Raw genomic sequence first — 22,856 nt, forward strand, 5'->3', positions numbered from 1 at the left:
CTGCTTACAAAAGAAGACTGGCTGGGGCAGAAACACAGGAACAGAGGTTCAGTGTGGGGACCTGTCAATCACGAGGCTCAGCATGAAGAACTCCAGTAGGCACTGGAGGAGCCTGTGTCCCACAGTTCCATGAAAGGCAAGAGAGCTATGCTGGGAGAGCAGAAGTGACCTGCACAGGATGGGGACAACAGCAGAGGCCACCTCATCTATTTCCAGGATTTACTATGTGTGCCTAGTGGGGACCAGCTGAGAAAGCTGGCCACTCTTCATTCTGAAAAGCAAATGTTTGGGCCACCAAGCCATTTTCTAAGATGGCTCCCTAGAGAGTTCCTCCCACCCCAGGTGCACAAGGTTTCTGCTGCTTCTCCATATGGTCTGGGTCTTGTGCAGGTGATGTCCCATAGCCTTGACCATCCTTTCCCTCTGGGGCCACAGTGCTCAAAGGTCCTTCTGAGATACATGGAAGCAGCCAGTATGTAAACAGCACAGAGGACTAAGACTCTCAGCAAAGCCGAGTGATGGGTGTGTGTGTGTGTGTGTGTGTGTGTGTGTGTGTGTGTGTGTGCAGATCCCACGTGCGACTGATCACACTGCATACACGTGGGCAGTCACCTCCTATACCATGAATTCGTGACCACTGCTGTGCGTATACTCAGGCTTCTCTGGGGCCCCTGCTAACTACACGTTTTCCTTGGCATATCTGTTGCTCAGTGATTTTTAAAATTCAACCTTTATAGACAGTTGGTTTTTTTTTTTTTTTTAATGTTACACAGAGGATCGCATAATGAAGGGTGAGGTTATGTAAGCAGAATTAGCTCTACGATTATTCACATTCATAGCAGCTTTTTTTTTTTTTTGCAACTGTGCAATCTGCTCTTCCACGTCTCTGTGATGAGAAGAGCCTGTTTGCCATCTTCATTAATAAAGTAATTAAGAAGTGCCTTTTCATTCAGCCCAAGTGTCACGGCGAAGAGCAGGCTGTGTGGGAAATCTGTGCCTCAGAAGTACACTGTCTGGGCAGGCACACACACACACACACACACACACACACACACATGAGGGTCATGTGACTACAACAAGCCTCACTTGGGGGCCTAAGGGAGCCTGCAAGTACCAGGAGACACGGCCTGCACTCAGCACCCTCGACCTGCAGACGGTAACAGCAAAGGCAGACCCTGCCTGGCAGTCCCTATAAGCCCAAGGGAGGGCCAGGAGCATGGGACGTTAAACCCCGGGGGGTGAGGGGGTGGGATAGAAAGGTCCCCCTCCCTGTGACCCCATGCTGGGATGGATCATCAAAAGGATAGGTTGTTGACCCTCTGAGAGTGTCAGCAGCCCTCCTGTGGGATTGGGGAACCTGGGGCCATTAGGAGTGTCTTGAGTCACATGATATATCACTCTGGTGTCAGACTAGGGTAGACAGGGGCTCTTTTGTACTTTGCTCTATTAAAAATATTTAGATGTATTTAATGTTATATGTATGACTGTTTTGCCTGTGTGAATGTATATGTGTCCTACATATGTGCCTGGTGCCTGATGCCGCCAGAAGAGGGCACCAGATCCCCCAGAACTAGAGTCATAGCTAGTTCCAAACCATCCTACGGAGCTGATAATCAAACGCAAGTCCTCTGGAAGAGCAGCCAAGGCTCTTAATCATTGAGCTATCTCTTCAACCCCTATATGTACTGTTTTAAAGGCAAAACCCACAGGTACAAGCTGTAATTTCCTGGGTTACAGTATGAAGGGCACGAGGATCACACATACCTGGGAAAGGCGTGTGGGCTAGCCGTAAGTGAAAATAAGCCTGTAATGCAGCTGTTCTGAGCCTTTACCCTCAAGGGCTGCCGTGGCTCCTGGGAGTTGGTAGGGCCTTGCTTACAGGTACCAGGGTACCCTGAGCTCCCTCAGCTGAGGGAAAGACGTCACCAGAGGGTGACTTCCTCACCCGTGTCAGAGACAGGTCTGTTGGCTGTGGGTCCACAGAGCACAGTGGGACCTGTGCTATCTACTACATTTCCACTACATCTCCTACAGGCACCCAGGCAGGCCTACCAGCTTGGGGGCAGGAAGACAGTCATTTGCCTCCTGGCATTCTTTGCATAGCAGAAGCTCAAACCCCTGCCTCAGCTGCTGGCCTCTGTCCACTGCTGTATCTGTGAGGAGCAGCGAGCACCTCAGAGGATCAGATAACTCACCCCGTCGGCAGGGTACAGTGTGGCCCCTCTGGAGGGGTCTCTTTGGGTGCCACATAGAGCAGCACCTCTAAAAACCAGCATCACCCCCCAGGGGAATCGGTCTCTCTTGCCTTAACTAGAAGAGCCTGTCTCTTGTAGCTCCTAAATTAATCTAGGAAACGCTACATCTGCAGATTTACCTTTTCATTGGTTACCTATGGACCAAGACCTTTCTGTCGAAAACAAATACTTTAAAAAGAAGAAGAAGATGGTCCATTTGCCTTCAGATTTTATTGAAGTAATTCTATTCTATGTGAATAGCATCAGGAGATAAAACCTCCATTATTCCCTTTTTAATGAATTATAATTCAGAAAAATCTTGATAGCAGAAAATGACTTAAAAGGCACAAAGCACAGTTCTTATCTTGTTTTCCTTCTAGGCTCTCTTGCTGGGTATGTGTAATTGGCGTCTCTTCAAAGTGGAGACGGGGGCTTTTAACATCCTTGAATCAAGTGGTATTCATTTATTGAGGCTTCAAGGTGGAATATGCTTCCTGAAAGATTTTCCTCTAACCCTTAGTCTAACTCCATTTACACAGAGGCACCAGACTAAAAATGTGTGCAAGGGGGTGGGGGCTGTGATTTCTGCATTTGCCACCGTGTTCACATAAACATGGCAGACGTGTGCTTTGGGTCCATTCTCTTAGGGCTTGTCTCTGATTGTCAAGTCAGTGGACCAGTGGATCACCTAGGGGCCCTGTTAAGTCTAGGTGCAGAGAGGGTCAGAGGCATGGGCTGAGGCTGTATTTGTAATGAGTCTGCTTGTCTTGCTTGTAGCTGACAAAGAAGAAGACTTCCCCCAAATCACAGATGCAGCCCTGCCCACCTTCCCCTCCAACCCCCGGAGTGCCAGCTCACTTCCCATGCCAACGCTGACAGCACTGTTTCTGTTTCTTTAAAGCTATGACACCGAGGGGAGGGGTTATATCACATACCAAGAGTTCCTGCACAGACTGGGCATCCGGTACTCCCCGAAGGTCCACCAGCCCCACAAGGAAGACTACTTCAACTTCCTGGGTCACTTCACGAAGCCCAAGCAGATCCAGGAGGAGATCCAGGAGCTGCAGCAGATAAGTGACAGGTGGGTGTGTCAGCATGTGGTGCGGCCTCTGGGCTCTGCCCTCATTCACCCAGACAGCAAAGGCTGCTCTGACAGGGCTCCTGTAAGGCTACATCATCATGGGACACTGTGGAGCCTAGAAACCGGCTCTTCTAAAGAGCCACACAACAGGAAACTTTACTCATGCCTTTCCCCATACAGCCACATTTCATATGCTCTTCCATGTTTTATCACCCGCCCCTAACACTGCCCTTCCTAGTTGGGCACTGCATGGTGCCTGCACCCTGCAGTGGCCCATCTGAAATGCAGGCACCATAGGATGTCTCTGGTACCCCACAGGCACCATGTAAACACCTTTAAATGAATGCATGGAGGAATGGATGGGGTCCATTTCTGCTTCTAGGACTTTATCCCAAGGATAACCCAGAGCTGTTTACAATTGTACCAGGTGACTCACAGCAGAGGAGACTCTTTCCCATTCTTCAGTCAGCATGCCCACCCTGTGGAGTATGTGCGACCTGGTGTCTGCCTATTGAAACCATTGCTTCACACCCTGGAGTGCACGTGACCATAGCCCACGGGCTATGAGGATTTGAAATGTATGCATGCACAGGTCAGGATGTCTCTGCTTGAGCAAGGACAGGGAGCCTTGGGTAAAGGTGAGCCACTGCATATGTGGCTCCTCTTGCTTTTACCTGTGTGCGGCTGTCCCTTGGTTGCCATTTCAAGTGGGGCCTTAGTTCTCATCATCGGCATTGTGCTCCATCAGGGCACCCAAGGTGGTGGGAGAGTAGCTGCTGAGGAGCCCCAGAGGGAAACGAGGAAGACACGGGGCAGGGAGGACTTCAGAGGCAAGCAGGTGAAATTTACCCCTGGATCATGCGGAGGCTACCGCACCACGGAAACCGCAGGTTAGACAATGGAGTTTGTGAACATGTAAAATGTGCACAAAGCTGGTATAAATCAAATATGCCACAAACTGATGAAAAGGGGGAATTTATCTTCAGCAGACAGGGCTGGCCTCATTACCCACGAGGGTCTTCATGCCTGTCTCTCCCCCACCATGTGTGAGTAATGAGACCCCTTGGCCCTTCTTAAACAAACATGTTCTCTCCCCTGTGCTGATGACAGTGTCGGGGATGAGCTAGAGATTTGTGTGCTGTGCCACACAACGTTCTGACCCTTGGAACCAGGCAATTCATGCCATGCTCGCTTGACCTCCTGCCTCAGTGGGACCATCTCACCAGAGACGACAAACACCTAAGCAGCTCTATTTCCAAAACAAAACAACTTGGCCCAGGCACAATGGTGCCTACCTGTTCCCAGAGCCAAAGAGGTGGGGAAAGTGGGTCTCAGGGGCTCACTGGTCTTAACCTGGAGAGATGCAGGCCAGAAAGAGACCCTGCCTCAAACAGAACAGAACAGTGGCTTCCAAAGACCTACAGCACCCAGCAGCACCACCTCTGGCCTCCACCACATCTGCACACACGTGAAGGCTTGCAGGAATCATTAAACAATGGCTGTCCCTCAGGGCGACTGGCTTCATGACCTCAGATCACACTGGTAGATGAATTGAAGGGTGGAGTAATAGATGTTTGCCTTCATCCCAAGGAGTTAGTTTTGCCAGGGGTCACCCTAGTGCATGTTGCCAGCGAAGCGGGGGGCTTTTGTGATCCTGCATTTGCCTCCAGGCTTTTATTCTCCTAAGACTTGAGAACAAGAAAAGCCAGTGAGCAGCCACCCAGCACAGGCCCACTCGGGGAGGCACGTGGAGAGGGAGCAAGTGAGCTCAGCAGAGAAGGAACAGGGCTCGGTGACTACAGGGTCACGGCTATGTCCTCCTCAGCGTCACCAGCCAGAACCAGAAGAGGACAAGACCCCAGAATGGCGCCGCTGCCCAGTGTGGGCCAACAGCAGCTCTGTTTGGCAGGATTCATCGGTCTCTGCTCCAAGCCTGCATTTACTCCGCGCACATGTTTACCCTGAAAGGGAAATAATTGCTGCTCAGAAGCCAGTCCAGGAAATGCTGAATGCCTCGATTTTTCTAAAAATATGTATCTCCAAAAACTGTTTTGATTCTCTCTGCTTTCATCTGCTTTCATTTTGAAGAGCTAAGTAGGGTAGAATTGTGATGAGAAGCAAGGGTTCCGCAGTCTGGGGCCGGGTCCACAGGACACAACACAAGGCAGCTGCCATCGGTTCCACGCAGCGCGCTCACCTGGGTTAGATGTCAGAATCTCCAGCCCCTTGCAGATGGGAAGCCCACAAGGGAAGGGCCTGGACCTCCACATAGCTTCTCTCAGTGCCTCTCCTCCTGCTGACTGAGCGGTGTCTCACCGCAGCCTGCCCCTCCCTCCTGCATTCTGACAGTTTGGGTTCAGTGATCCATTTCCAGGCTTGCTCAAGGAGCCATCCCTCAAATACCAAGTGGAAGCGCTGGACACGAACCAGTCAGATCCCCTGTTTGAAACCGATAACCCAGCCTATCCCCTGAGGGACAACCAGGAACCAAGATTTGTCCTGAGCCCATGGGATAGGCATTTTCCTCAGTGGCTTAGGAGGAAGATGCTCAGGGATGTGGGAGAGTGGAGATGATGCGGTTTAGACAGTTCACCATGGGCCACACTAGGTAGGTATAGCTTTCTGGTTTGATGTGTCCATGTGACCCAAGTTAGAGTCATCAGAGAGGAAGGAGCCTCAGTTGAGGGAATGCCTCCATGAGATCCAGCTGTGAGGCATTTCCTCAACTAGTGATCAATGAGGAAGGACCCAGCCCATGGTGGGTGGGGCCGCCCCTGGGCTTGTGGTCTTGGGTTCTATAAGAAAGCAGGCTGAGCTGAGCCAGGCACGTGAACAAGCCAGTAAGCAGCACCCCCTCCATGGCCTCTGCATCAGCTCCTGCTTCCAAGTTCCTGCCTTGCTTGAGTTCCAGTCCTAACTTCCTCCAAAGATGGACTAGGATCTGGAAGTATAAGCCAAATTAACCCTTTCCTCCCCAGCTTGGATTTTGGTCAAGTTCTTTTTGTTACAGCAACAAAAACCCTAAGACAGTAGGGAGGTCAAGGGGATGCATGTTCAGGTGTGCACATGTGTATTGTCCATGCGGAGGCCAGAGGTCAACCTCAGATGAGGTGCCTCAAGCTCAGTCCTCAGTGTTCTTCGAGACAAGACCTGTCAGTGACCTGGAGCTTGTCAGGAAGGCTGGGCTGGCTGGCAAGGCCCAGCAACGGGCTTGTCTCTGCCTTCCTGGTGCTGGGATTGCACACCAGGCCACACCGGTCTGTCTCAAACTCAGGTGTATGCACTCTACCAGGCAAGCTCCCTCCACACTGTCTGAGTCCACTAAAGTCAGAAAGTAACCATAGAGTAAACCATAGAGACTAGAATATAGGCAGCAAGAAAGTCAACCCTGAGTACACTCTGTCCTCATCTACTCGGTGGGCTGAGGCCCCTGGCAGGGTCCCTAAGAAGATCCTTTGTGTCAGCACACTCTGGGACACTGGTTCCTACTCTTTGGGTCACACACAGTGGTGGCTCTGTGTCTAGAAGTGGACACAGCTGACTAGAACGTGAAGCTGATGCTGAGAGACGGCTCAGTGGTTAGACGGACAGCTCAGCTGAGTTTTGCTCCCAGCACCCCACCCCAGGTTAGCCACAACCGCCTGGAACTCTAGCCCCAGAGGACCTGGCACCCTCTTCTGGCCTCCAAAGGACAGCCATCAAGTGCACACCCACATCTGGGCACTCGTGAGCATTATATTTAGAAATTATAAAACATAAACAATAAGTTGGAAATAAGATGAAAACACGGGGTGTCCCAGGATGCTTTGCCCACAGCATGATCCCTGTCCTCCTCCGGTCCTGCCATTGGTGCTGGCCACCTAGTGTCCCTATGAGACCAGTATTTAGAACAACAATTTACTACCACTATGGGACTTGGTTCCTCTCACCAGCTCTTTTTCTTTCCTGCCACCCCACGGTGCTGTGCATGAGTCCTCCCCATATCCCCAGACTTTTCTGTCCCCTTGTCGATGTTAATTCCGCTGCCTATTTGAGGCCCTTGTATGCCCAGCATCACAGCAGCACATGACATCACACAGTAGGTGCACACAAGCCTTTCATTTTTCTTACCAGCTGTATCCTTGTGTTAAATTTGGCTCCCTTTCAAAAGTATCAACTCTAATACAGAAAACGGGGTCGGCTCTTGTCCAGGGCGGTGCTTCTGGTAACAGCTAAAAAAGATGGCAGCAGCAGAGGCTGACTCCTCCCCCATTCACAGGAACACCTCTCCAAACCTGCAAAATGCCTTCCATAACAGCTCTTGGCTGAGCGGTCAGGTTGTCACGGAGGAGTGGGCCTCAGGAGTCACTTTTCTCCTGGACTTAATGTCTGAGGTGGCTTCTCTTCCAGGGAGAAACTCTTGGACCATTTTGAGGAGATCAACAAGGTGCTCAATGCAATGGAAAAATCCAAGCCCATGGCCCTCTGCAGGGTGCAGAAGGTGCTGCAGGAGTGTGGCTGTCCCCTGAAGGAGGAGGAGCTCATTAGTCTTCTGAAAAGGTTGTCTGCCCTCTCTTTGTCTCCTCCCCTCCTCTCCCCTCCCCTGACCTTCCCTCCCCTCCCCTCCTTTTCTTTCCCCTACCCCTCTTTTTCCCTTCCCTCCCCTCCCCTCTTTTTCCCTTCCCTCCCTGCCCCTCCTTTTCCCTTCCCTCCCCTCCTTTTCCCTTCCCTCCCCTTTCCTCCTTTTCCCTCCCCTCCTCTCCCCTGCCCTCCCCTCCCTTCCCCTCCCCTTCCCCTCTTTGTACTGACTAATAGGCTGGCTTCCTGTTTTTTCCCCTTCTCCTCAGTCTACACACACAGCCGTGACCCTGAGGCGACCTCCAGTTGCTGCTTACTGTTCTGTGTTTCAGTCACAAGCAAAGAGATCCCTTTGACTATGATCTAACTTCTCTCAGTGCCCAGTTCATGGCTTCCCCACTGAAAGCTGCATCCCTTTGCCCTGTCCCTGCCTCTCACCCCCACAGTCAGGAGCTGAAGGCTTTTAGCTGATGGCCTTGGAGCAGAATGTGTCCACTTCAACTGACAAGTTCAGATCAGCACTCCTGATTTTATTTTTTAACTGTGTCACTGATGGAAGACACGGGCTTTAGTCTGTGTCTCCACTGTCTCCCGTCAAGCCTCAACAAACGTGTAGAACGTCGCACACTCAGCGTGTGGCGCCATACCTGACCTTGGGTGGTCCCCACACCTGACCTTGGGTGGCACCACACCTGATCTTGGGTGGTCCCCGGCAGAACCCACCTTACCACGGTCAGTCAACATTTTCCCGTTTACAAAACACTTCCCCAGGGTCACACCTTTATTATTCCCGTTTGCTCAGTGTTCTGGTTCCTTGTCACTGCTATAACTCCCCAGCTCACCATGGGACAAACATCTTTACCCAGGGGGCTCTGCGATTAGGGGAAGTTGTCTTGACACAGCGCCTGTTATTGACCACGGGGTCACCCAGACTCCATACCCCCTGGTTTTGAGCTTTCTTGTTTATTTTGTATTTCTGACTTCTCACTCTGGGTTCTGGAGAGTCCCCTGGCTCTGGCTTCCAGCTCGTCCCTGTCCTACCACCTGCCCTCCAGTATTCTCTGCTTGGGTTTGTCGTTTGCAGTCATCCTGTTCTTAGTTCATGGGCATCGATCTCATTTATCAGAAACTAACAAATAGGTTTTTAAAGTTTTCTTGGAGGGGAGGGTAGTATTCAGTGGGTAAAGGTGCTTGCTGCCAAACCTGACTACCTGAGTTCAATCCCCAAGAAGGACTCATCCCCACAAGTTTCCCTCTGACTTCTATAGGCCTGCTGTGGCGCGTGTGCATGCACACATCATATATGCATATATATAATAAATACATAAATAAATTAAAATTTTAATCTTCTAAAAATGTTTTCTTGACCTGAGATATCTGTCTTTCAGTGTTTTTAACAATCCTTCATGTTGGATGCATCTCTCAGAGGCATGCCCGTCTTTCCAGATTTTGGGGTTACACTTTCCTGTGACCTCGCTTCTTGGCTGGATCTAAGGAAAGTCCTAGGCATCCAACATGTTCAGTTTCCTCTTATTGGATCGAGGGCCAGACTGCTGAGTCTGTGCTCAGCCCAGCCTTTGTTTTCTTGGCTTCCATTCTCTCCTTGCTGGGGTTGGTCCTTCCTGATGTAATTTCCTAGAAAACAGTAGACAATTATTACATTTCCTGAATTTGTTCATACTTGAATGTCTTAACTGTCCCCCATGCAGCTTGTCAGCTTGTGTGCATCTGGAATCCAGGAAGAAATATTTTTCCGGTTTTGAACACATTGCTTTGTTATGGCAAGCCGTAAGAAACCCTTTGAGTGTGTGTATGTGTTTGCACTTGTGTCTGTATTGTGTGTGCATGTGTATACTGTGTAATATATGTATGTGTATCTTGTGTATTATAGTATGGAAGTGTATCATAGGATAGGTGCATGTACATGTTTATGGTATATATAGTGTGTACTGCATGTGTTTGTGGTATATCATGTCTGTATGCATATGTGTGTATGTGGTATGTATAGTATGGACATGTGTGTAGTATATATGTATATGTGTGTGTATGTATACATGTGTTGTGTGTGGAATGTGTATGTTGTCTCATGCACGCATGTGTGGAGTGTGTAGTGTGAGGTGTTTGTTGGTGGTATGTATGGATGTGTTCATACATTGTATGATTGATGTGTGTGGAGATGGGGGTCCATCCAGACCATCTCGAAGTCCTCACATGTTCTCTCCTTTAAGAGTCTTCTCTCTGAATCTTTTTCCAGCTGAGTAAGAATTCATGTGTTCAATGAATAAATCACGGGAAAATAGACACAGATAAGTAATTAGTTAAATGGTTCTGAGAGAGTCTTGTTAATGTGTAGTTAGACTCGATACTTTTGTAAACAGCACAAAAGATGTCAGACTGTCTGCTCTCCACCCTTCAATGGGTGATCAACTTTCCTGCGCATCGAAGCCTTAATAAGGATCCGTCATCACTCAGCGGCTTGTTCCTCCTCAAAGACCCCTTGATGATAAACATCTTGGCTATTGGTAATTACATGTAGATTATTCTTTCCTAGATCCAAAATAGACTTTGCAAAGCCCTAGCGAGGAGGTTCGCTTATGCATTTGCTTTGTTGCTGCATCTTAATACTGCGCTGGCAGCTCCTCCCTGCGCATGAAGCAGCACTTACTGTCTGTGTCCTTGTGCCCCTGTCACATGACCCATGCCAATGCAGGCAGTCTAGACTGCTCCACAGATGCAACTTATAAAGTGAGGTGAGGCTTCTGCCTCTTTTAGAAACATGCAAGTCACTGGAAACGTCTCTCCTGCTCGAGCTTCCAAGATTTCCTACTTGGATGCTTTCCCCCATCCAGCTGACAGAAAATCCAGACACTCAAGGGCCCCGAGGACTTAATCACAGAAGTAGCAACCTTTTGTTTGTATGCACACATGTGTGTTACATACACATGCATGTTCTGTCTGCCTCTTTTGTTCTCTTTTTGGAGAAAGGACTGGATTGTAACTCACCAAGTAGGCTGTGCTAGCATGCCCCACACATCCATGTGCCTCCCCCATCTCCACTCTTAGCCCTTACAAAAAGAAAAGAAAAACAAATACGGGGACAGGATCAAAATCAGGTGGGTTTTCTTATCGGCAGGCGCTTTCCCCTCTGAGCCGTCTCCCCAGCCCAGGAGCGGGGAACACAAGGCGAGAGACTTCCGGTGTCTTTAATAAACACACTAAGTGCTCATGAAGAATTCTTGGACCTAGCTCAAGTTATCCTTTCGGAATTTGGAGGGGATTGTTTCACTGTCTGAGTTGAGGGCATGAAGGGACTGTCGTTGCTGCACAGATGTCCTTGTGGGGACATATGCTGAAGATGGAATTTTTATGGAGGAGATATTAAACCAGATAGCTTTTGCACAATACCCTTGGAGAGCTTTTGGCTTGACAACTCGTTTCAGCCAGACTTGGAGAAGAATTTAGTGTGTCTGCCTCAGTTCCCCTATCCGTGTACGATCTCTGATGTGCTTCCCTTTCGAGTCCCACCTCCGCACCTCCCTGCACACCCCGCAGTTCAAGCCGCTGCCTTGACAGGAACACCCTGTCCAGCTTGTGTCTCAGCTGGCTGTGGCCGGTTACTTCTTCAGGGTAACCCCCCCACACACACACAAATGCCCCAGCAGTGGGCTGGCATACCTCTCTCACCCAGCAACCCTTGCTACCTCCTGATGCCCAAAGCCCCAGTGCCCAGCCATCAGAGCTTGGATCTTCAGGACAGGGCAGCCCGTGGCCTCCTGTCTGGGGTAACCATGAGTCTTACCTCTCACAGCCCCTCATCTTGTTCCTCCTTGTGGTGGCACCCAAATGTGCACCAGTGGGCATGTCCCAGCAGGGTGGGCACCAGCCTCTTTGAATTATTCTCTTTCCCACACTGCCTGTGTTAGTCTGCAACTGTTTGTTGAATGAACACACAACCTTCTTTTTGTCAATGATTCTATTCTTGTCTTTTGTGAGGAAGCTTGGACATCAGTGTGCATAACAATCACATTGACCCCGCCAACTTCTTGAGAGCACTTGAGATCAGCTGGGCCAGCAAAGCTCACCCAAAGGAGAAAGAAGAAAGCTCGCCCATCAACTTCTCTAGGCTGACCCCGGACGAGGTGATGAAGAGCATGCAGGAGGTAGTGGGGTCCTCCCAGCCTGCTTTGACAAAGGTATGACGATTTGCAGAGAGCCCTATCTTGCAAACACATACCTCCAGCCCTGCCAGGGGCTCCAAACTCTGCCCCCTGCGACCCCACCGCCTCTTTCCAGTCTCCTGGACATCTCATCAGTTCAGATGAAATTGCTGATTGCAGCAGCTGTCTCTACTGTGGTTCTGTGGAGAGTTGCCCTGGCTCTGTCCAGCCCACTGAGGCGGGTCCAGCAAACACCTTGGGCTGGGCTCTTACTTTTCACTTTGGCACACAGGTGCCCGCATTCCTAGACAAAGACAATTTGTTCTAAAGCCAGAGACACTGGATGACAGTGACACATCTCCTGAGCCTTCAGTGTGCTCAAGCAAGGGACCCATGGGGATGAGTGACCCGAAAAGTAGCCTTCAAGTGATTGAACAGGACAGGCTGTGTCACAGAGACTGTTGTGGGGGACCAGAAGGCTACGGGCCATCTGAGGAGAAGGGTGTTCCACCATTGTCCTATGGGTGACCCATTTGCCTGATGTGGTGCCTCAGGTCACGACCGTGTCTCTGGAAAGAGTGATTGGGAACCATGCTCCTGAGAGTGTGTCCTCACCCTGGTTCACAGGTGCCTGAGGTGGGCACACAAACCAACCCCAGCTGACTCTATCAGCTCAGACTAACAGATTGTTAGAGCCCACTTGGACCATGTGCACGAAGGACCCACCAGGAAGAATGCCCCTCCTGACCCTCCTCTCCACACACACAACACACAGCAGAGTCCTGGCCTCCACACCAGGAGGGTTCTGTGCTGATGGAGGCTCTCCATGGTTTGCAGACAGCTATGCTCTGCCTGCAAGGAGCCCACATGTTAGGGGTCATTCTTCCTGTACTACAGGAGGGGAAACCGAGGCTGAGGGTGAATGAAGTTGCCATATCTCTCAGGTCATTCGGTGGCAGGGCTGTGAACATGACTGGAAGCAGACCATGCCCTCTTCTCCAAATCTGAGAAGCCTAAGGATTTAAATACTAGCTGGGCATGCTGGCTTATGCCTGTTGTCACATTGCTTGAGAGGCTGAGGCAAGAGAATTACTGCAAGTAATAGACTAGCCTATCTACATAGAAAGAACCCTGTCTCTGGGAAAGGGCTGTGGGGGTATTTCCCTGAGATGTGTTATTATATTGCTTCCCAGCAAGGTTAAATTAGATCGTAAAGCCCTCACAGGCTAAGAGGCTTCCAAGGCCGCCTCTGAATTAAGATTTAAGTTTGGACTTGGGTTGGTTTGGTAAACAGGACCCTCCCTCTCCCTCATTGTAAGGAGGTGAGGTGGATGCTTGGATCCAGAAAGGAGGGGGCCATAGGGAAAGAAGCAGAAAGGTGGGTGTAGACTGCCAGCGGAAGATGCTCTAAAGCTTGGCCTCTATCCTGTGAAACATGCACTGCCAGTGTAGAGCTCTCTGTGAGGACTTAGCATCCTAGGTCATTAACCAGAAGGGAAGAGGAAGACAGCTTTGTGGTGCAGCATCCCTGTAAGCTACAGGAGGCCAGGTGTTCTCTGGCTTGTCAGTTTCAGGACTGCCCTTGGCCCCCAGTCTCTGTATGTGGGCCCTCTTTTGGAGCACCATGCAGGAACAGAACTCTCACGTTCAGGGTTTCTCATTCTTTGGGTCTCAAGAGATACAGCTTGGCATCTCTCGGGATGTTTCTGAAGCCAGGGACCATGAGCCTCAGGGAGGAACCACAGTGGTTTCTTCTGGAAAATGGTCTTTACGTTGGCATGAGGTTGTACAGCAGAGGGGTACAGGAGGTGAGCTGAGAGGTGGGTGGAGGCTAAGGGTAGGGAAGAGAGGGAGGGATGAGGCTGGTTTAGGATGGCTACCAGGACATGCAAATATATCGCTAGAAGCCACAGCAGATGTCACACACCCATCTTGTTTCCAGACAACATAGCAATACTGTTGCTATGTTTTATAGATTTTTTAATAATAATCTCACGATGTTTTATAGATTTCAAAGCCCTTTCCTATTTGGCTCCCACGTCTGTGCTGTGGCTAGCAGGCTGAGTTTACACACGGACCTCAGGGAGTTTCAGGTCCTGGCGCTAGAAGGCGCTGAACTCAACATTGCTTCTCAGGTTCCCAGAACATCATGGTATCATCTCCCCATTTCACATGGGTTCCAGCATCCTAACAGCACAAAGCTCCTTTTGCTTGGATCCTCTTTCAGATGGCTGTGCCCCTGGTACCCACATCCCTGTACTTCCCAGCCAGAGACTCACAACAACCCTTATCTAGGTCCACTTTTACAGAGAATGTGCCAAAGCCCAGAGATGTCAAGGACTTAGCTGAGCAGACCAAGGCCAGGGACTACCTTGCCGTGCCCTGCCGTGCCCTGCTGTGCTCTGCCACCTTAATGACTGCCTGAAAAGCTCTGTGGTATTTTACTTACTTACACTCCCCGCTCCAAGGTGTGCCTGACTTGCACAGAACAAGAAAGAAGGCTCAGGAGAGCTGGGCTCGTGGGCTGCAGGCACATTAAAATTTTACTTTAGAAGAAAGCATCTTAATCTACCACCTGATATATATTTCCCTGTGCAATAAGAATGAATGATTTTTGTTTCGACAGATGGAAAAGTGTGTGCACACTTTTTATAGCACGTTTTTACACCTCTACAGTTGACTGCCGCACGACTCGACCCACAGTTTGTCATGATCACCGCACAGCTCGACCCACAGTGTCAGAATGGTGGTTCCATTCCTGGTGTGGCCACAGCCCCTCACGCACAGGGTGGGGCATTCATCTGCCAGGAACATTTGCCAGTTTTTCCTCTGCTTTTGTGTGGTTTTAGGCATTCTCTGCACTGGATAAAGAGGACACAGGGTTCGTGAAGGCTATGGAATTTGGAGATGTCCTGAAAAGCATATGCCAGAAGCTGACAGATAACCAATATAATTACTTCTTGAGGAGATTAAGACTTCACCTAGCCCCCAACATACACTGGAAATACTTCCTGGAGAACTTCAGCTCCTTCTTGGACGAGGTAAGGCACCCTCCCTCAAAGCAGCTCACAGGGGCAGCCGATTCAAACGTCATCCTTAGAGCAACCCAAATGAAAACCTGTGTGAAGTGCTGGAAGGGAAATTGTATCCTCTACTTTGTGGGGAAGTGTTTTCTTGTTTTAAAGAAGCCTGGGAGCTTGCTTTCACTTGATGACTTTAGCATTCAGAGGACCCCGGCTCTCAGAAGAGGATCTAGCATCCAGAGAAGTGAGGCCCACTGAGGCCAAGCTGCTCCCACAGAGCCCCAGACAGAGTGGAACATGGAGTATGATGGTCTTGGGAGATACCCAGGTGGAAGGTAGAAAGTCCCCTGGGAAGCCAGCGGGCTTCATGAAGCAGGGATGGCAAAGGCTGCTTTCTATGGATACATAAGTGGCTCTGTGTCACTGACAACAGCTCTAACCTAGTTGAGTGAGGAGACACCATTCCACACAGCAGTCTGCCAAGAGAGGCGGGACACAGCTGCTGTGACCCTGCCCTTGATAGAGGAACAAAAGGGTACAGTGGATATACCACAGGGAGCTCGAACTAACTGTTCTCTGAGCTGGCTGCTCTGGTCCCTTCTTCATGTCCTTTCCAGTTGCCAGCCTGTGTTGTGTGTGACAATGTGTTGAACAGCCAAGTTCACCGTCCTCAGACATAGCCTCCTGGTTAGGCAGCTCCTAGTAACAGGCCAATTTTATAAGTGAGGACTCTGACCCAGAGATGCTGGGTGATCCCCTGCCTCAGCCTCCCAGTCTTGGGATTACAGTCATGAGCCAGCATGCCCCACTTTCACTCATATTAATATGTTGGCTTTAGTTCATTCACATAATCTGTTATAAAACCAGTCTCCATATTAAATGGAAATACTGTCGAGTTCATGCTAGCATTCTTGATGTGTTCCCATCCTCCTGCTAGGAGCACATAGGTTAACTTGGGTTTCTTCCATAACAGGCAAACAAAGCCTCTGTGCATGCGTCCTGAGGCACACAGGCATACATATGCACATATGTGAAGCATGTGTGTAAGCATGCATGTACAAGCATCCACAGACATTCACGTATGTACAAGTACACACACACATGTGCACACACACACTGCTGCTTCATACGAAATGGCTATTGGTCTTGATGCTGCCTGCAGTCTCTTAGGTGGCTATGCAGTGCCCACTCTTGTGGGTAGCACACCAGGCTTCCTGGTGCTCCACAGCCCCACCATCCTTGTTTTTAGACACATTAGCCTTGCCTTGGTTTTAATGAGGTCAGGCTGTGATGTTAGGTCCCCCGCTGTTACAAAGACCTGCTCCTGCTCTGTGGCATGATTTCAGTCGTCTCGTGTGGTGATCGTTTTGTCTTCCTATAAGAAATACACTGTTGTGCAAAGCTGAGAGGAGACAGTATTCGTGTGACCCCACCGTGACAGTGACTTGTGTCTACAAGGAAGCAGTGAGCTCCGGCTCAGGCAGGGCGCTTCCTGTGTTGTTTTCTCATTGTTAACCGGGTGAGGGAGGTGGACAGATCAGCTCCACCAAGTGTCGCCCCAACCTGTCCTGCCTGCAAGGAAGGCAGTTTCCAAGCCAACACCTCCGAGCCTTCTTGAAGACTGCTTTTTCTGTCTTGAATGCATTTGGAGCTATGCAGGGTAGAGACGACACTAGAGATGTAACTGTGTGTCTCGGCTTTTTCCACTTACATTCAATGGTGCCATGCTGTCTACAGGTAGAATGCTGATGCTTAGAAACTTCCCACTGACCTCTTACTCTTAAGCATTTAGGGGTTTCCTGCTTTTGCCCTGTGATGGATTCTTCAGCAAACACTTTTCTATGTAAATTTATGCCCACATTTTACAGTTTTAAACATCTGTGGGGTATGTGCATGAGTGTGTGTTTGCAGACTTGCATGTATGGGCACATGTGTATGTGTGCACGTGCATGTGAAGGCTGGAGGTTGCTATCACATGTCTTTCTCAATTTTTCTCCACTGAATTTCCTACGGTTGGGTCTCTAGATGATCAGCCAGTCTAGATAGATTACCATAGTTCCTGTCTTCCAGGACTGACATCACAGGTGCGCCACTATACCAGCCCACTTTATTATTGTTTTTTAATTTCTTTGAGAATTTCATTAGTAGCATATTTACATAATTTCCAACCTTTTCTCTCCCTACTCAAACTCTTCCCCTGTCCTTCCCACTCCCTCTCAAATTCATGACTTCTTCTTTAATAATTGTTTTATACATATAAAGACAGAGACAGAGATGAGATAGAGACAGGGGGAGAAAGTACCTTGAGTCCATTTAGTTACTGCTTGGTATTAGATAACCTATGGAGCTCATCCTTGGAGAAGTCTGGTTTTCCATCTCTTGGCAGCCATTAACGGCCTGTACCCTGTTATCTAGGGGCGGAGTCTTTCAAGATCCCCCATCCACGGTGGCATGTCCACTGATGTCATCATTCAGGTCCTGTTTGGGCAGCTGTATTTTGGAGTTCTCATGGCTGCAGTCTCCCTGTCATATATAAAAGACACAATCTCACAGAAGACTTCTGGTTTTTCAGCCCTCCCTTCCAAAGTGTTCCACAATGCCCCCCCCAAGGTTCAGGCGCAGGGTTGCATTGTAGACATGTCAGTTGAGACCGGGCACTCCACAGTCATCTGTTCTCGACATTTAACCATTTCTGCCTTTCTGTGATGTCTCCATTGGTGACCAGTCCATCCATGATATTTCTGTCTGTTGCAAAAAGGAGCTTCTCCGATGAGGGGTGAGAGCTGTGCTTATCTGTGGGTATAGGGATAAGTATTTATACTGCAGTTGGGGATTGTGCTTGCTTAGGAATGAGCCTGCCCGGTTTCTATGTGGGTTCTGGAATCCTGGTCCTCATGCTTGAGTAATGAGAACCCTATGTCTACATTTTATGGAATCCCAGAGCAAAAATGTCTGGGGTGAAAGAGCAGGAATATCCCCTATAAGATGTTTTTAAAACAATAATTCTGTGTGTTATCATTTGAAGTCATCACTGTTGAAGGTGATTGGATGTGGATAGTGCATATGGCTCCAGGGAACATCTGTGGGTGCCACATGTGTCCATCATACACTACTTAGCCTGAACTCATAGCTTTGAAGGGAAGAGTTGAGACTGTCCCTCTGCTCAGCAAGATGGCTCCTCTCCAACCCCTCTGCATGGGCCTTTCCAGCCAGACTCTGGGCAACAGGGTTTGAGGTCTGCTAGAGTTTTTCAGGACTCTTGTGATTGATTTCAAATTATTTTTAATTAAAAAAATTGTGTGTATTTGTATGTATACACACTATCCAGAGAGGTCCTGGAGCTAAAGTTACAGGAAGTTATAAATCACCTGGTATGTACTTCTGCCCTCCAGAGTACCTGTCCCAGCCTAGGAGACAGGGAACAAGGCCTAGGTCACATGTCTGATATTAAGGTGCACTATAAACTAAGTAGGAAGCTGTATGCAGGCTGTGTGAGAAGGGAGGGTTAGAGGGGGGCAGCCTCCCCAGAGATAGGAGTGATCAAGGTGCACAGTCAGATGGAAGAATCTGTCCTTCTGAGTGGGGATGGTGTGCGGGAGAAGGTGAGCTCTGTGGGGAAGGCTGTCATGACTCTGCCAGGCTTAGGGTTCTACAGTTGTTGAGTAACTTGATGGAAGGTAGAAGTCAGCTTGGGTTGTACAACAAAAGATCTGTGGAAGCTAAATTCGGAGGAGGAAAAGCCAATACCTTGCAGGGGGCGGGGTCTGCAGTCCCGCTTTGGGTGCCATTTGTCCTCACACAGAACTCAGCAGGGAGCAAATTTTACTAGACCTCTATCTGAGGCACTTGGAGCCCCTCACATTAGCTCTTACAACAGTGGTTCTCAACATCCCTGAAGCTGCAACCTCTTAATACCAACCATACCAACCATTCCTCATGCTTTGATGATCTCCTACCACAAACTTATTTCATTGCTACTTCATAACTGTAATCTTGCTACTGTAATGAATTGTAATATAAATATCTGATATGCAGAATATCTGCCATGTGACCTCCAAAGAGATTGCAACCCACAGTCTGAGAGCCAGTGTATTATGGGTTCTCTTCACACGAGTCAACCTCATCTCTAGACACACTTTCCCCAACACCCTATGAGGGTTTTAGAAGAATGGCCAATGGAGTGATGTTAAATGTGCTCATCAGTGGAGCACTGGGAAGAGCCAAGGCCACAAAGGCAGCTGTACACCCTCTGTATACCTTCCTTCATCAGGGATTGACTGTACCATGGTGAGACCAGACAGGTAGCTGAACCCCAGTCCTGCATATCTCTCAGGGTTCTGAAGACACCTAGCTGAGAGGTGTACACCTAAGACCAGGTAAACCAGAAGATTGTCATTTACCAGGCTGACAAGCTGAGCAATGGACCACAGGCTTAAATGACCATAAGCCCCCCTGTGAAGGGGAGCACAGCACAGGTGTTATTCAGGTGCTCAGTTTGTCCTGTTTACCAATTGGGGCAGGAGGCAGGGACACGGAGACCATCCTACAGCTCTTGAACACTTTTCAGAGTGTAGACGCCTCGCTCTGGGCCACAGAGAATGGCTGGGGACTCCCCACTCCAATGTAACTGGGGAATTGGGGGACAGTAGGCCTTTGTCACTGAGCCTGCTACAGCTTGGCTCCAGGCTCTTCACCAGGAGGGAAGGGAGAGAAGTCAGAAGTGGTAGGGCTGGGTAAAGTCTCACGTTAGCTCATTAATGGGACACCAGCCATGCTCTCCCTCTAGGGGACACAGGGGAGGCAAGTAATTAAAAAGAGATTACTGAAGTGTAATTAAAGAAGCCAACACCTTCCTCACAGGGGGATTCAGCAGTGATTACCTCCAACTACGGCCATTTGATTCTTGGTCTGTAGAACTGTGCCCACACTCTCAGGCGGACCTCGAGTGTATCGGAAAGAATGAAGTCCGTCATCTGCCTCCACCCATTTCTCGTGCTCCGTGACCCTCGTGTCCCTTCTCAGACTTGGTTAAGATCTCAGGTCTAGTGGCCATTGTGCAGGCACAGGGGACTGAGCCCTTCCCACAGGAAAAGCAGCCTGTGGCTGCTGTGTGCAGCTCCTGCTCCCAGAGGCACCAGTGTAGTTAATGCTTTGCAAGAGCAGGGTCAGGGCAGAAGAGCCCTCCTGAGGCCGGAGTCCCACTGTGGGGAGGGCCAGGAGTCCACCTGTGAGCCAGGCCTGAGGCACTTCCCATGCATAGCCCACTTCCACAGGAAGGCCAGCCCCATGGTTACAGAGGCCAGTGGGCCCATGAAGGGTTTGACCCCAGTGTCCCTCATCACCGGGGACTGACCTCTCCAACATGCAATAGGAAGGAGGAGTGCTAGACTTGAAATGTGAGCCAGTGGCTCATTACAGGACAAAGGAGAGAGCAAGAGACAGACCCCTCTTTGTGCTCCTGTCCCTCCTTAGCCAAGCTCCCTCTGACCTCCAGAAAATCACTCCACACCAAAGTGTTTTGTGTGGAAGACAGAACATCACCTTGCCTGAAGGAAATCACTCCTTCTCGGTGTAGTTTCGCCTCTACTGAGCAGCAGAGGTGGGTTCAGCTCAGTGGTGGCACTTTTATCTGGTCTTCCTCTCCCTCTCCTCTCCCATTCTCCATCCCCCATTCTCTCTCTCTCTCTCTCTCTCTCTCTCTCTCTCTCTCTCTCTCTCTCTCTCTCTCTCTCTCTCTCTCTCTCTCTCTCTCTGCTGAGTAGTACTCCATATCTCCTCATCCATCCAACTGGGCATCTTGGGGTGGACAAGGGGGTGCACTCAGAGGACTCCACTAGGTGATGCACTTTCACAGAAGTGGCCCTGGCCACCCCTGTAGAAGCCTGCTTTTGGATTGTGCTGAGATACTAAGAAGAAAAAACAACTTGCCCACCCAGTGATTGTGGCTGGCCAGACACAATCATCTTCTTGTCACCACAATCAAATGCCACCTGACAGGAGGGCATCAGGCAGGCGCTCTGAGCCGGCCACATTCCAGGCATTCCCATGAATACTCTCGGTTGGTCCTCTCCGTAGCCCTGCATGCTGGAGGCACATTCTATCAGCATCTTTCAGGGGAGGAAACCCAGGCCCAGAGAGCCATGGCATCCTCCCAGAGCTGGCTCTCCAGAGCTGGGATTAGGATCCCACAGCTTGGGGACTTAAATCCTCAGCTTCCCTCAGCACAGTGAGGGCTGCTTTGTGGTCTGCCCTTAGGACTGTTACATAGATTCCTTACTGTGGTTGACATGCTTCACAGGATCCCTGGTCCAGCCAACCAGATATCTGCATCATTATTTATATTCTAACCTATTCACGTTTGTGCTGAATGTTTGGCGATGATGTGGTCAGTGGAGTGGAATTTATTTGAGTAGAGGAATTTATTGGCATTTTCATAAGTGTCTTCGCCCCCGAGTTTATTGGATAATTAAAGAGCCAAAGGGGCGGCTTTGACTCTCTGAACTTTATGTCAATTTCACACTCTAGGAGGATTTGTGAGGTGGGAATTCACACAGTTGTGGGCGGATTCTGTGTGGAGAGCTAGGAGACAGTGAGGGGAGGGTGGTAGGGAGCTAGGACTCAGGCAGGAGTGGTTTTCTGATGAGTCTGTGAGCCTGGAAGCTCAAGGTAGAGGTAGAGCTCAGACATAGGGACAGTCATGCTGGAGGGGCACTGTGTGTACTTCCAAGTCTGTGGAGGGAGCACACGTCAGATATGGTCAGGGCATGGAGAATGGGAGAGGCAGCCAGCAGGCCCTGTGGGATCTCTGAATGCCCTCTGAGGTAAGAAGGTTTGGTCTCTCAGTCACAGTCCTAGGACAGTACCTGACAACTGCCCTGTGGTGTTTGTGAATTTTCGAGTCTTCTTGCAAGGGGGCTCTTGTGTTCTGCATAGCTGTATGAGAAATCATGGAAGCCTACTGTGTGTCTGGTGTGGGACTACTTTGGGATCTGTCACTGGCAGGGGGAGTCTAAGGATGCCTTTCAGAACCCAGCCCTGTGGCTCTGTAAATCAGAAAGCCCCAGCCACTCAGGATGGCAGGAGGATTTCAGAGACTTTATGCAGTCTATGAAGTCAGCATGGCCAGCAGCTTACAGAGCTGGGCCTCAGCAAGTACTGACAGGGTTGGTTTCATTTGGGGCCTTCCCAGAGATGCTCTGGAAGCCAGGAATTCTCTGTGCACAGCTGTAATCAGCAACCTTAGGAGGAAATACTTATTTTGCCTCATTATTTGAGGGGATGTGGCCCATCACAGTGGAGAAGGTACAGTGTCAGGCAGCAGGCTGTGGGCAGCTCCATGGTGAGAACAAAGATCAGGAAGCAGAGAGGGGACAAGGACCTAGACTAGGAATCTCAAAGCCAGTGACATACTTCCTCCAGCTAGGTCCCGTTTCCTGTCACCCCACAGTCTCTCAGCTGAGGACCAAAGGTTCAAATCCAACCTGTAGGGAGTCTGCACAGAAACCTTCACAGTCCTCACACCACCACACTTGGGATGGCGCCTGGGGTGGTGGTAGTCATGCACTATGGTAGACTGTCACTATGCAGACAGTCCTAGGTCTTGACACCTCCCCAGTAGTCCTCCCTGGGGCAAGAGGACTACTTTCCTGCCTCTGCCTCTATGTATCAAGCAGGCATCACAGGTGAGGGACAGCATCTCCAGGCATCACAGGTGAGGGACAGCATCTTCCTCCCCCAGCTCAGACTTCATTTTTATCTAAGCTCTTGATGTTCTCTCAATGCAGTTTCACCCCTATTATTTTTA

At 49.7% G+C, this 22,856-nt stretch overlaps 1 protein-coding gene across 1 annotated transcript in view; it reads left to right on the forward strand.

Moving 5' to 3' along the window:
- Positions 1-22,856, forward strand: part of EFCAB6 (EF-hand calcium binding domain 6) — a gene marked incomplete at both ends in the record, with an annotated part of 175,142 nt that overhangs the window by 134,279 nt on the left and 18,007 nt on the right. Inside the window, 4 exons of the mRNA XM_080939474.1 lie at positions 3,136-3,315; positions 7,705-7,854; positions 11,870-12,065; positions 14,879-15,070. Coding sequence (XP_080795600.1) covers positions 3,136-3,315; positions 7,705-7,854; positions 11,870-12,065; positions 14,879-15,070 — 718 coding nt within the window. The remainder of the gene's footprint in view (positions 1-3,135; positions 3,316-7,704; positions 7,855-11,869; positions 12,066-14,878; positions 15,071-22,856) is intronic.

This window comes from Micromys minutus (assembly GCF_963924665.1).
Source record: "Micromys minutus genome assembly, chromosome: 27".
NCBI lineage: Eukaryota > Metazoa > Chordata > Mammalia > Rodentia > Muridae > Micromys > Micromys minutus.